At 31.6% G+C, this 13,751-nt stretch overlaps 3 protein-coding genes across 3 annotated transcripts; all 3 read right to left on the reverse strand.

Moving 5' to 3' along the window:
- Positions 1 to 937: 937 nt before the first annotated feature.
- LOC114195177 (uncharacterized) lies at positions 938 to 1,856 on the reverse strand. The gene has a single exon (XM_028085570.2). The coding sequence runs from the start codon at positions 1,570 to 1,572 to the stop codon at positions 1,036 to 1,038; it is 537 nt and encodes a 178-aa protein (XP_027941371.1). The 5' UTR covers positions 1,573 to 1,856; the 3' UTR covers positions 938 to 1,035.
- A 2,902-nt stretch (positions 1,857 to 4,758) lies between these two features.
- LOC114193734 (uncharacterized) lies at positions 4,759 to 5,883 on the reverse strand. Its single transcript, XM_028083685.2, has 2 exons — positions 5,551 to 5,883; positions 4,759 to 5,474 (listed from the first exon to the last, which is right to left on the reverse strand). Exons 1-2 carry the CDS (start codon positions 5,714 to 5,716, stop codon positions 5,221 to 5,223), a joined length of 420 nt encoding a protein of 139 aa, XP_027939486.1. The 5' UTR covers positions 5,717 to 5,883; the 3' UTR covers positions 4,759 to 5,220.
- Positions 5,884 to 6,559: 676 nt separating this feature from the next.
- Positions 6,560 to 8,889, reverse strand: LOC114178188 (cell division cycle 20.2, cofactor of APC complex-like). Its single transcript, XM_028063950.2, has 4 exons — positions 8,577 to 8,889; positions 8,206 to 8,487; positions 7,843 to 8,112; positions 6,560 to 7,459 (listed from the first exon to the last, which is right to left on the reverse strand). Exons 1-4 carry the CDS (start codon positions 8,667 to 8,669, stop codon positions 6,737 to 6,739), a joined length of 1,368 nt encoding a protein of 455 aa, XP_027919751.1. The 5' UTR covers positions 8,670 to 8,889; the 3' UTR covers positions 6,560 to 6,736.
- Between the last annotated feature and the right edge of the window lie 4,862 nt (positions 8,890 to 13,751).

The following is a 13,751-nucleotide window of genomic DNA, read 5'->3' on the forward strand; positions in this document are numbered from 1 at the left end:
TAAAAGCCAGACAAATGGCATAACCACCATCTTTACCACGCCCGGACCCCCATTTCCTGCGTCTGAACCACCACCTGCACTTTTTCTTTCTCCCTTCCATCTACTTATTATTAGTCCATCAAAATAATATTTTTACTACTAAATTTTTGATAATTTTTTTTGTTAAAATGTATCTTTTAAGTAATTATAAAATATAAATAAATAAATAATCACCTAAAAATAACAGTAAAAATTGTCAAAATTTAATTTAAAAAAAAAATCATTTTACAATAGTTAAATATTTCACCTCTCTCCTATCCTTTTCTGGCTATTTAATTCTCAACAAAATTTAGATTTCGCCAACTCCCATGCATCTTCCTAGGTTAAACTTCACATTTTTTTCACCTCTCAGACACTCCTGCAGTTAACTCTAAACTTCATGAAACTATAATCACAATCATACACGTGTATTTCTTCTCGCTAAAATATCCCTCTCTATTTCTGTTCTCTTATTCTATCGTATCTTTGATAAACTTTCTTTTTGTTCTTTCTATGTTTTCTCTCCCTAGCTATCACGATTTCAGGTGTTAAATAAAAAGTAGTTTAACTAGTTAACCTGATAAAAACATCAACTTGGTCTTTGCAAATGATTAAACAGATTAAATTGAAATGCGTAACCTCTGCAAATCAATGTAAGAAAAATGAGGAGGGTGTGTAAAGAACAGTAGAACAGTAGGAAATCCATTTTTTCTTGTTCTTCTGTAAAGAACAGTGGAAATAAATTTCAATCGCCGCAAGTTCGATGAGGAATTTGAAGCAACAATTACCGAGTGGCAGAGGAAAATCTTGGGCACCATCATCAGAAAGTTGACAATACTTTACACAAACGAAACCTGGCACAAACTTTCACACAACCTGAAAAGCTCCACCGGAAAACGCGATACACAAAAGAAAAATATTCTTGAAAAACCGAAAGGGAAGAGTTGCAGTCTCATTAACGTGAATAAAAAAAATTGCGCATACAAGTTGTGTATGTACTTGTTGTAAAGGGAGGGTTCAAGAAAAGACGTTGGGTTGGGGAACAACATTTTGCAATTGCAATTGCAACTGCGTTTGCGTTTGCGAGGGTTCTCTCCGTTCTCTGTTAGAAGAGCTTCTCCAAAAGCCAGTGTTGTAAAACCGGTCCCACATCTCTTTCTCCAGAGCGAGTGTGTCGTCGTCACTGTCGGGCTCCGGCGAGTGGAGGCGTTCGACGTCAAACGCGTCGTTGGCGCACATGGGGAATATCCGTCCGGTAACGTCCTCGCAGCACCCGCACGAGCAGTGGCGGCGCGTGGGTCTCAGCAGCCCTTCCTTGGCAATCTTCCGGTGCCGCCGTTGCCTCAGCATTCGCCGGCACAAGGCCGCCGGCAACTTGTAGATTGCGAGCACCAGGAAATTCGCCACGCCGCAGGGGACGCAGCAGCACACCGCCACGCACTCCGCCGCCGTACCTCCGACCACCTCCCCCACGCTGGTCGCCAGCTTCGAGGGCTGCCGCTGCAACAGGGGCTGGCGCCGGTTCGACGCCCGGTGCATCATCCTGTTCGACATGGCCGAAAGATCGAGACTTTAAGCAAAAATGGGATGTGGGTATGAGGTTCTTGCGGAATCTTGAACAGTGTCGGAAGAATGGGTGAAGATTGAAAAAAGCGCGAGTACTTGAAGAGGTTTTAGGGTAGTAGGGTCGTTTTGAAGTGGTGTTAAGGGTGGTGTTTGGGTTGGAACGGGTGTGTAGTCCTAGAAATAAGGAAAATAATAAGAATGAGAACGGGGTTGGGTTTGGGTTGAGTAGAATTTGGGTGTGATGTGAGGAGCATTACAAGGAGTGACATAAAATTTGGAAATTGGAAAGGGCTTTTTGTTAATATTTAAGTGTTACGTGAAGGAGTCTCTCTAACAAATAACGTCATTTTCCTTTCCACCTCACCCACGCGCCTCCGTCGCCACCGCCACCGTAGTTTGTTTTCTAAACAGAATTAAACGTTTAATCCAACTCCACTTCCGTTTAAGTCTTCATTTTAAGATTACAATAATATTTCCAACAGAAGTTTAATTGTGTTTAAGGATGAAATTCAAATATGTTTTATGTTTTAAGCTGTTTCTTCCTTGTTCAACTTCCATAATCCTTTTGTATTCTTTTTCAATTTGATTTTGATTTTACAATACCAACGAAATATTATAATTTTGTTCTTATCGTATTCTTAATCATTTATCGCGGAATGATAAGAGAAAATTTATTAAATACCAGAGATAAATAATGTGTTCAAAAGTTGCGTAATATACGTTGTATATAAATCTAAATCTCACTATAAATTATTGTGTTAAAATATTACATGTCAAAAATGGAAGTACCGGTATAAAATTATAAGTTATTGAAGTATCAATGACCATTTTTCTTTTGGTATATCAATCAGTTTATTGGCATAAGTTAACAAAGTATCATTATAAATTAATTATATATTAATATTTAATACCATTGGTATTGGTATATATTTATTAATTTATATATTAGGATTATTGAGTCATTGTTAACTTATTATATTTAATATTCAATTTTTTAACATCTAAAATAATATCACTAAATATAATTGAGTTTTATATAATTTAAATAATTTACTTAGTAATAACAAATATTTGTACAATTTTTTATATACTATTTAAGATATGTATATGTATATAATTAATTTTCGCTTATACTTTGACTATTTTATTGGTGATGTTCTGGGCAGAGGTTCAAATCCTTTTAAATAAAGTATTAAGAATGGGACCGGAATTACAGCTGTGATATATAATAGGATAAGTATAATTAAGATTGTATTAATTTATTAAAAATATATTACTGATTATTCTAATTCCAACCGTCATCGTACTGTAATATTAACTTTCATGTTTATATTATTAAACTAAAAATATTATATTTATTATCCACTATAATGATTTTTCTCACTAATCAAAATGTTAGTTTATGAATATAAAAATAATTAAGTATAGTAAACTAGAAGTCAATGAAACTAATTTTAATTGATGTGACAGGAATTCCAATTGACTGGACCTACTGAATGATTTTTTCACGCATTGATTATAATTATGCGATTAATTTTTCTTGCAAAAAGAAAAATTAGAGTTAAACTTTTAGTTTAAAGGATAATTATAACATGATCGCTTTGAAACGAATTACCACGTCAATACTTACACCTTGATTGTAATTTTGAAATATTAAGATAATTACAGATTTAACGGTCAATTCATAAAATTTGGATAGATGGCAATTTTGTCAGTTCATTTCTTGATTTTTACGGTTTAAAAACTGAAAACGGTTATTTCCTATATTTTATTAGTTCTCTAACATCCAAATGATAAAAATAGTGAAAACATTTCTCTGTCTTCAAATTATAATTAAAATATAAAGACGTGGATACCAATCCATAAATAATAAATATGTTGAGATGATTTACAAAAATATAAATAATCATACAATATCACAAGAAATTTTGATATGGATTAAATCGTAGACCCCTTCAAATTTAGCTGATGATCGACTAAACATTTTTAGTATTAGAATATTTTTGTCCTAATGCTATACTGCATAGTTTCTTTAATTTTTGTATTGATCTCCCACTCTTTACATGTCAATGATGCTGAATTTCAAATGTATATTAAAATCTTATATTGTAAAAAAATACGAGTTGATCAACATATTTGTTAGGTTCACAACAACAAGAAAATATACAAACAAGAGAAAACATGGGAAAAAAAATACAGTTATATTAAATAATAGTAGAAAATGAGAAATTATTAAATGCAAAATATAAAATAAGACTCTATATATAAAACTAAATTATTATGGTATTCCACAAACTAGTATCTATGTATGAATGTATGAGAGGATAATTTAGTCTATTATTAGATGGTCTAGTGAATATATACTCTTTCTTCCATCAAGTTACGTGAATAAATATAGGATAGTTAGGGGCGAAAAAAAGATACACATGAAATACAAAATCAAATATACATACACTTTTATACATAGAAAGCACCTAAAGAAACTAAGATGATACAAACATATCCTTTTAGAAGTCATTATGTAACCTTCTATAAGCCATCATGAGAATAAATATCCTATCATCAAATAGTATCCTTTTATTTTGAGAGTGGTAAACATCAAATAATGAGTAACTTTTATTTATATATATATATATATATATATATATATATATATATATATATATATATATATATATATGACAATGTGGAATAGATTATCGTCCCACATGTCTAAAAGAAAGAATGTTGGACGAACCGAATATGTTAACTCATTGACTCATTTAGGTTTGTTTGTATAATTCGTAATCCACACATGTCAACCACAAGTTAAACCGCATTTGATCATCATAGTCAACATTAACTTAAATATGTAAAATCCACTAGCACCAACACAATCTTGTCCAGCCCATCAAAAGTAGTTCGCTTATTTTCATTTAGTCCATCCAAAAGTAATCCATTAATTTGTGTTTTTCCTCTTGTTTCAATCCAATTCAAAATCATGTTTAATTTCAATAGACTTGTACTTCAAAATAAAAAATTATAAAATTACAAATATTACTTATCTTAAAAAATGGATTTATGAAAGTTATTATTTCTACCAATTTAATTAAATAAAATTATTAAAATTCATCAGCCTAATATTTTATAACAAAAAAATTACAAAATAAATAATTTCTTATGTGAATTGCGGGTTGACCATAAACACGCAGGCCAAATATTATGTAAGTGGGTGAAAAAAATTAACCCACATTTTTTATGCACTATGAATGAATATGCATACTTTTTGGGACAATGATATTTTGACTACTAAATTTTGATAACTTTCTCTTACAATATAATGTGATATCTTCTAAGTGGTTTTGAAATATTGAGAATGAGAAAATGGAAAAATAGAAAATCACTTAGAAGATGTCACCTAAGATTGTAAGAGAAAGTTATCAAAATTTGGTAGTAAAAAATCATTTTTCTATTTTTTGGAGACCAAATTCAAGACAAACTAAAACATATAGACCGACCATCATGAACAAGATGGATGGACCGCATTGGTCCCTATCTATCGATTTAGAATGTTATATTAAGAAAAGTTAGGAGGTTTATGCATAAGAACACATACAAAGAGAAAAAAAAATGTTATTTTCTAGAAAAGGAAAAAAACTAAAATGGAAGTCTCCCATGAATATTGCTATTCCTATATTTCATAATTCCCCTGTAAAGAACTTTCCTGTTTGTAGGCATCATCTTCTCTAATTTGGGCTCATCCCTCTCAACATTCTCCATCTCCCAAAATTGTTCAGCCTTGATTCGTCCTACTCTTGTAGTAATCATTCTATCACCTCTACCGTAACTCCAGTCTTCCAATGCTTCTTTTGAAATTCGCACCTTCTTATTCGCTTCATGTTTCTCAGGGCCTTGTAAACATTATAAAAGGGATTTAGAACTAAAGTGGAAAAGAAAATGGTAGTTAAAAATTGAAAGAAATGGTACCACACAAATTCTTTTGGCCGTGTGCGTATAAGATACCACCCATTTGATACTCAAATTTCTTCATGAAGTTAGATAGCATACGTTTATGGACTTGTTGAACCAAGATGGCCATGCTTCCAGATACAGCAACCACAGCCATCAACCCTAATCTCATCGACTTCTCCATCTTTCTTTTCTCTTTGTTATTTCACAGTCAAAGTTTAGGATGTAAACATAAGCATCTGTGACTGTCATCCAAGAAATGAACATGCATACTGGTTGGTGGCGAGAATGATAGGCAGAATAATTTTGTGTTAAGGTAATGAAATGATAACGAGGAAGAAAGAATAGAATGATGAAGAAAAGATATGTGTGTGTGTGTATATATATATATATATATATATATATATATATATATATATATATATATATATATATATATATATATATATATATATATATATATATATATATAGTGAACCTTGGTTGTTGGTACTTATATATGGAACATGTAAAAGGTGGCACTTTACGTAGGAATGGATGATCTCCACAGCACAACACAATAAAAAATTTTGGCTAACTATTTTAACCACGAAAATCCAACAATGCACTGATGCCAAGTTAGGAAAGACTTTAAACAGTGAAATTGAAGAATGTTCCTTTCACAATTTGCTAATTTTGGACCCAAAGTGTGGTGGCTGTATTTATCTTTGGGTTTTTCTATCTTAAATCTACCAATTTCTATGTAAAAGGAGTCTTTCGAATCCACCATTCTGATATATTATTTTAAGATGGGTGAATTTAGACAATACTAAATTTAAACAGACTCAAATTAACATTCGAATTTATATTATAGTCTTCTGCATTTTTCAATATTTATGTGTCTTCTTTTTTTCTTCTTTTACTTTCCATCTGTATTGTTCACTGTTAACAATGTTGTACGACCCCAAAATCGGGTGCTGAGGCTCTAAAAACACAGTAAAAGTAGAACAAGAAACAAGAAAGATCAGATAAAAAATAAAATGAAAAAATCCAGTCAAACTTATTTATTTATGATTTATTTCTAACCAATATATACAACAACACCCATTCATACAAATACATGTACATTTGTTTCTTAACAATATAAATTTACAAGGAAATAAAAGAATGATCAGGATAATGCTAAAAAGCTAAATATTTTATATTATAACCTCTACGTGCATCTTCAGCGAATACGGTTGACATGAGCAAAGGGCTCAGTATTGGCTTTCGGCGCTGGTTTGGAAGGATCTGGAGTTCCAAAAATATTCCAAAATCTGAGAGTCTCGTCCGCTGCTGCAGAAGCCACAGTACACCCATCTGGACTTTGTGTCATATACAACACCCTGGAGGTATGACCCTTGAGCTCTCCCATTCTAAGCATTGAAGGATATTTCCAAAGAGTGAGCTGGTTCTCGGTGAAACCATGAGAGCTAAGCAACTCACGCTCATTCTTGTTCCACAGCAGAGCGCAGACTTGTGAGCCTGTGTTGACAGAGTTCAAGCACGCTCCTGTATGCGTGTTCCAGAACTTAATGCAGTGATCGCCCACACCTCCACCTGAAGCTAACAAATTTGCTTGGAATGGGCACCATGCTAATGCCTTCACAGCAGCTCTATGTTCCTCAAATCTATGAAGCCAACGGTTTGCTGAATTTGAAGAGACAGTAGCCCTGTCCCATATGTGAACAACGTTATCATTGCCTCCACTCGCCAATTGTTGTCCTGAGGGAGACCACTTAAGCCCACACACCTCCTGTTGATGTCCTCTGTAAGAATCAACAATATGAGACCTCACTCTAACATCATTGTTAACGATTCTACCATCCATCCCTCCTGTTGTGAGGATATGATTGTTCCAAGATAGTGAACCCACTCGTGCTTGATGTCCACCTCTTAATGTTCTTACCTGCAGTCACAAAATAAAAACCATAATACGTCACAATGCATAGAAGTTTTCAATTTAATATGAACACAAAACAAGAAGTATAACTTTCACACAAAGACCCTGTTATATGTGACTTTTTGGAAGTAATTACAATTTGATTTAAATATAATGACTTATACTGTCATTCATTCAATCATATCTACGCCATCTTCAGTTCTCAAAGGTTGCCATTGTTAGTGTAGAAATTAAACCCAAATAACCATCAGAAAAGCAAACAATTATCAACTATTTGACCATCCATGAATAGACGACACTATAAAAACCTTTCACAAGAACCTTTGCGATGTCAATTAGCCTATTCAAATAAAATTTCACAAAAACGCTTAAAGAGGAATCAAATTTACCATCCTAGAAGAATGACAATCCCAGAGCTGGACATGAAAATTGCTCAAACCAATGGCTAAATGGCGTCCATCGGGAGCCCAGGCAACACTTGTAACAGGACCATCTTCCTCATCCACAGTGACAAGTTCAGCAGTGGAGCTATCATCGGCATTCCATATATACACACTGTTCCCAAGGGCGATACTAAGAACATTGCCGCAACCCCAGTCCAATAGGTTCAAATAAAAGTCATCGAGTATATCAGGAGCATCCAACGTTCTCTCAGAACTCTGATAGCCATTTTCACAAACAGTTACAACAGAATTTCAATTTTCAAGAGTCCGATCAGAAAACACGCAGAATTTCGAATTCAAATAACATACCTGAGGAATGTGACGCCTGGGCTTAGAGAATTTGGATGGAGGAGGAGGCGAAAGGATGCACTTGGGAATGAGTTCAACCGGCGTCGGAGGCTTGTTCTTGAAGGCCAAGATTCGAGTGCGATTCATGTCGAAAGCCTCGGCGAGTTGCTTCTGGTATGCTTCTCGAGATGGTGACGTCACCGCATCGTTCTCTTTCTCCCTGCCCTTCTTGTTACCCTCCGTGAGCATGTAGTGGGCGTAGCCGAAATCCATCGCCGAGCGATTGGGAATAAACCTGTCCAACTGTTTCGTAGAAAATGTGAACAAAAAATTATTGATCAAGTCAAGGGTTTTTGCTTTTGAGAAAATGAAATAAAGAGGGCAGGGTTTACGTTTTCTTGAGAATTCTTAGTGCGGAAGAGACGATCCTGGAAGGGGTATCTGGACTTCATCTTGGAGGAAGCACTCCACGGTCCAGTGTCCATGGTTAGAAACCCTGCAAAAAACAGAGAAGCAAGTAAATAGAGAGGGATAAGAAATGAAATGGAAAAACAATGAAAATGAGAATGAGAATGGCGATGAGCGGTGGAAGAAGGTGGTGGTGTGGTGGTGGTTGAATTAAATTGCAGTCTCAGAGTAATCGCGTTCAGATCAAAGAGAAAGAATCGAAAGAATCGCAGAAGTAGAAAGAAGGAGAAGAAGTAAATGCTTGAAAAAAAAAAAAAAGATGAGTTTCCTTTTATAGCGGAAAGTAGCCGTTGAAAGTGGTATGACGAAACTACCCTTCACCTCAAATTGACGTCGTTTTGTTATAGGGGTAAATCTGGGATGATACGCCAGCATCTTTCGCGGGTTACTAATAGAGAAACTTGGTCATTTCGGTTTTATAATTATTTTAGTATTGGAATTTGTTTTTATTATCTAATTATCTAAAATCTTTTTTTTTTTTAAATTGGACTCTCTTTAATTTCTTTGATTTAACTTAAAAAATAATGCATGTTTTGATTTTCAAAGTATTTTAACTAATAAAAAAAGTTAAAAAAAATCATATTCTTCTCATTACACGTAAATATTTTTAATAAGAAAAACTTTAAAAACCATTGTTAAAATTATAATGATTTAGGTATTAAAGACACAAGTAAAAAAATAGTAACATTTACAAACTAAAACAAACTCGAATGCTAACACAATCGATCATATAAATAAAATTCATCCAACAAAACTTTTAAAACAAACTTATTTTATTATAATTTTTTTTTCATGCTTTTCAATTAGATATTTCTAAATCTGTGGCATATTTAATGAGTTCATAGCAAATCTTTATTTAGTTTCATCTGTTCAAAAAACGAAATCTTATTTTATATATTTTTTACTGTATTTAACAAAGTAATAGACAGGCAAATATCTTAACCATGATTGGTATATTTACAACATGATCATATATGGAGTTCTAAGGGGGCCTCTTACCTCCACTTATAAAAAGACACCCATTACACATAAAATGAAATATACTATTGCAACTAGGCATTCTCTTTAACCACGAATCTTAAATTATAATTACACCATGATACAACAAATATTTTATTGACTTAAAAAATATCAGCGAAAACACATACGTGATAACATATGTATATTCGTAATTTTTAACGCGTCGTATTTTTTAATTTTTATAAAAATTTGAATTAAGATCAATAATATTTACTTCTGAAATATATATAATAAATTTTAAAATAGTTATTAAATAGAATAATTGTTAAAAAAAATATTTTCAACTATTAAAATAAAAGAGATTTAAAAAAACGGTTAAAAATAAATTAATTATAAAATAATTAATTTTAAAATAATAACTAATGATAAAATTGGAAAACGAAAAATAAACACAAAAACGGAAATCCTCTTTGTATATTGAATGGGACACAAAAGTCAGTCAAAACTAATTATATTTCTCTATGTCTACACAATATTCCCTTCAAATAATGTAACATTTAGATTTTGTTTTCAATGTATATAAATTATTTTATTAACAGACTTAAATATATACGGTACAACTCATACTTTAATTTACAAAAATTATAATTTAATAGAAAAAAAATTGATGCATGCGTCTGAACTTTTTTTTTCATACTTTTAAATCAACATCAATTTGAACTGTGAAAATATGTGAAATAAAAAGATAAAAGTTATAAAAAAATTAAATATTAAATTAAAAAAAGCTAAATTATTTATAATAAAAATTAAATATTAAAGTAAAAAAATAATGAAAGTTAAACAGTATTATTGTATCGTTTATTTTTAAAAAATTGAACTTCTATCAGTTAATTGCTCACTAATTGAATTATGTATTTTATTTCTTCATTTTTCTTCAATTGCCTCTTATCCTAAACATCGCGCACACTCTATTTTTTAATTCAATCACCACCATTGAGACAATGATCATGAGTTTCTCATCTCCGTCACTACTATATAAGATCATGTTGTCTTTCTCTCGTCATCCCACCTTACCACCTTCATTGCAATTCTAACACCTCACACCCCACCCAACTCGCATGTTTTTGTTTGAACCTTAACTCTAATTAACATTTTATCATTCTCTTATATGTCTTTTGCATTTTTCTCATTTTGTTATACTCGTTGCTTCACTACTCCCATTTCACCTTTTTTTTTTCATTGTCTTATAATATTTTTCTTATATATTTAGGCTTTTATCAATTTCATAACTCTATGTGACAAAATAGTTATTTGTGTGAAAGGTGAATACAAACCAATTTAAGCTTGTCCTTTGAATGTTGTTTTTATTGAAAGTATACAATTTGTTTATGTTATTGTTTATACACTTGCTATATCTAATTTGAGGAAAAACGAAAAAATATTATGTTTCAATTGTTTAAGAGGGACCTCACGATTGTGGTATTGGTGTTCAAAAAACTTTTAGATGTGACATTTTTTACGCATATTACAAAAGCGACTCTAATTTTGCTCTATATTAATTAATTATTAAAGTGTAAAATTTTCCCTTAAATTTCCTCCTCCTTTTTTGAAGGTGTTTTAAAATTCAGCAAAACTAAAGAGTATTTTAGTTCCGTTCAATTTGATTCAGTTCGGTTCGGTTAGGTTCAGTTTAGTTCGGTTCAATTCGGTTTGGTCTGGTTCGGTTCAGTTCAGTGCGGTTAGGTTTGACTCAGTTTGGTTTGGTTCAATGTGGTTATGTTTGGTTTGGTCTGGTCCGATCCAGTTCGAGTCAGTTTAGTGTTGTTAAGTTCAGTTCGGTTTGGTCTCGTCCGGTTCGATTCAGTTCAATTCGATTCGGTTCAGTTCGGTTCAATAAAGAATATATAATGAATTTTTAAAATAGTTGTTAAATTTAAAATTAGAAAAATAAAATATGTACATAAGAGAAGTTTTTAAAACAACTCTTGAAGACAAAAGAGCTTTTTAGGCTAACGGTTAAAAGTAAACTATTTATAAAATTAGTGTTTCAAATAATAATTAAGGGTAAAATTGAAATAACAAAATATGGACACAAAAAAGGGTATCCTCTTTATATATTGTTATAGATTAGTGTTTCAAATAATAATTAAGGGTAAAATTGGAATAACAAAATATGGACACAAAAGAGGATATCCATTTATATATTAAATAGTTGTTAAATGTAAAATTAGAAAAATAAAATATGTACATAAGAGAAGTTTTTAAAACAACTGTTGAAAACAAAAGAGGTTTTTAGGCTAAAGGTTAAAAGTAAACTATTTATAAAATAATTAGTGTTTCAAATAATAATTAAAGATAAAATTGGAATAACAAAATATGAACACAAAAGAGGGTATCCTCTATATATGGTTATAGATTAGTGTTTCAAATAATAATTAAGGATAAAATTAGAATAACAAAATATGGACACAAAAGAGGATATCCTCTTTATATATTGTTATAGATGAAAAAAATTAGTCTAACTAAACTTAACTATGATTATTTGTACTATATTAAAGTAACAAACAAACTAGATTATTTATAATAAATATTAAATAAAGTAAAAAAAATAATAATTTTTTTCATCGTCTTATAACATTTTTCTTAAATATATAGGTTTTTACCAATTTCGGAACTCTATGTTCTCCACTTTGACAAAATAATTATTTCCGTGAAAGGTGAATACAAACACTTTTAAGCTTGTCCTTTGAATGTTGTTATTATTGAAAGTATACAATTTGTTTATGTTATTGTTTATACACTTGCTATATTTAATTTGGGGAAAAACATTATGTTTCAATTGTTTAAGAGGGACCTCACGATTGTGTTGTTGGTGCTGAAAAAACTTTTGGGTGTGACATTTTTTACGCATATTACAAAGTGATTATTCTTTCGCTCTATGTTAATTAATTATGAAAGTGTAAAATTTTTCCTTAAATTTTCTTCTATTTTTTTGTAGGTGTTTTAAAATTCAACAAAAGTAAAGAGAATTTATGTTTAGTTCAATTCGGTTTGGTTAGTTTCAATTTGGTTCGGTTCAATTTGGTTTGGTTCGATCCGGTTTGGTTTGGTTTGATTTGGTTCGATTCGTTGCGGTTCAATTTGGTTCAATGCGGTTAGGTTCGGTTTAGTGTCAATCGGTTCGGTTTAGTGCGGTTCGGTTCGGTTTAGTGCAGTTCGATTCAGTCTGGTTCGATTGGTTTGGTCTGATACAGTTTGGTTAAATGCCATTTTATTCGGTTCAATCTTGTCCGGTTCGGTTCAGTTCAATTCATTTCGGTTCGGTTCAGTGCGGTTCGGTTCGGTATGATCTGGTTCAGTTCGGTCCAATTCAGTTCGGTTCGGTTCGTTCGGTTTAGTGCGGTTCAATTCGGTTTGGTTCAGTCTGGTCTGGTTCGATTCGGTTCGGTTTAGTTCGGTTGAATTTGATTTGGTTCAGTTCAATTCTGTTCAATAAAGAATATAGAATGAATTTTTAAAATAGTTGTTAAATGTAAAATTAGAAAAATAAAATATGTACATAAGAGAAGTTTTTAAAACAACATTTGAAGACAAAAGAGCTTTTTAGGCTAACGGTTAGAAGTAAATTATTTATAAAATAATTAGTTTTTAAAATAACAATTAAGCGTAAAATTGGAATAACGAAATGTGAACACAAAAAGATGGTGTATCTTTATATATTGCTATAAATGAAAAAAATTAATCTAACTAAACTTAACTATGGTTATTTGTATTATATTAAAGTAACAAAAAAAAACTAAATTATTTATAATAAAAATTAAATATTAAAGTTAAAAAAATTAATAAAAACTAAACGGTATTGTTTTATCGTTTATTTTGAAAAATTAAACTTCTCTGGGTTGACTGTTCACTAATTGAATTATGTATTTTATTTTCTCATTTTTCTTCAATGGCCTATTATCATAAACACCGTGCACACTTCATTTTTTAATTCAATCATCACCATTGAGACAACGATCGTGAGCTTCTCATCCTTATCACTACTATATAAGGTCATACCGCCTTGTTCTCGTCATCCCACCTTACCACCTTCACTACAACTCTAACACCTCACACTCCACCGAACTGGGATGTCTTTT

This window comes from Vigna unguiculata, chromosome 1, assembly GCF_037176805.1.
Source record: "Vigna unguiculata cultivar grain cowpea cultivar isolate G323 ecotype 2 chromosome 1, ASM3717680v1, whole genome shotgun sequence".
Lineage (NCBI taxonomy): Eukaryota > Viridiplantae > Streptophyta > Magnoliopsida > Fabales > Fabaceae > Vigna > Vigna unguiculata.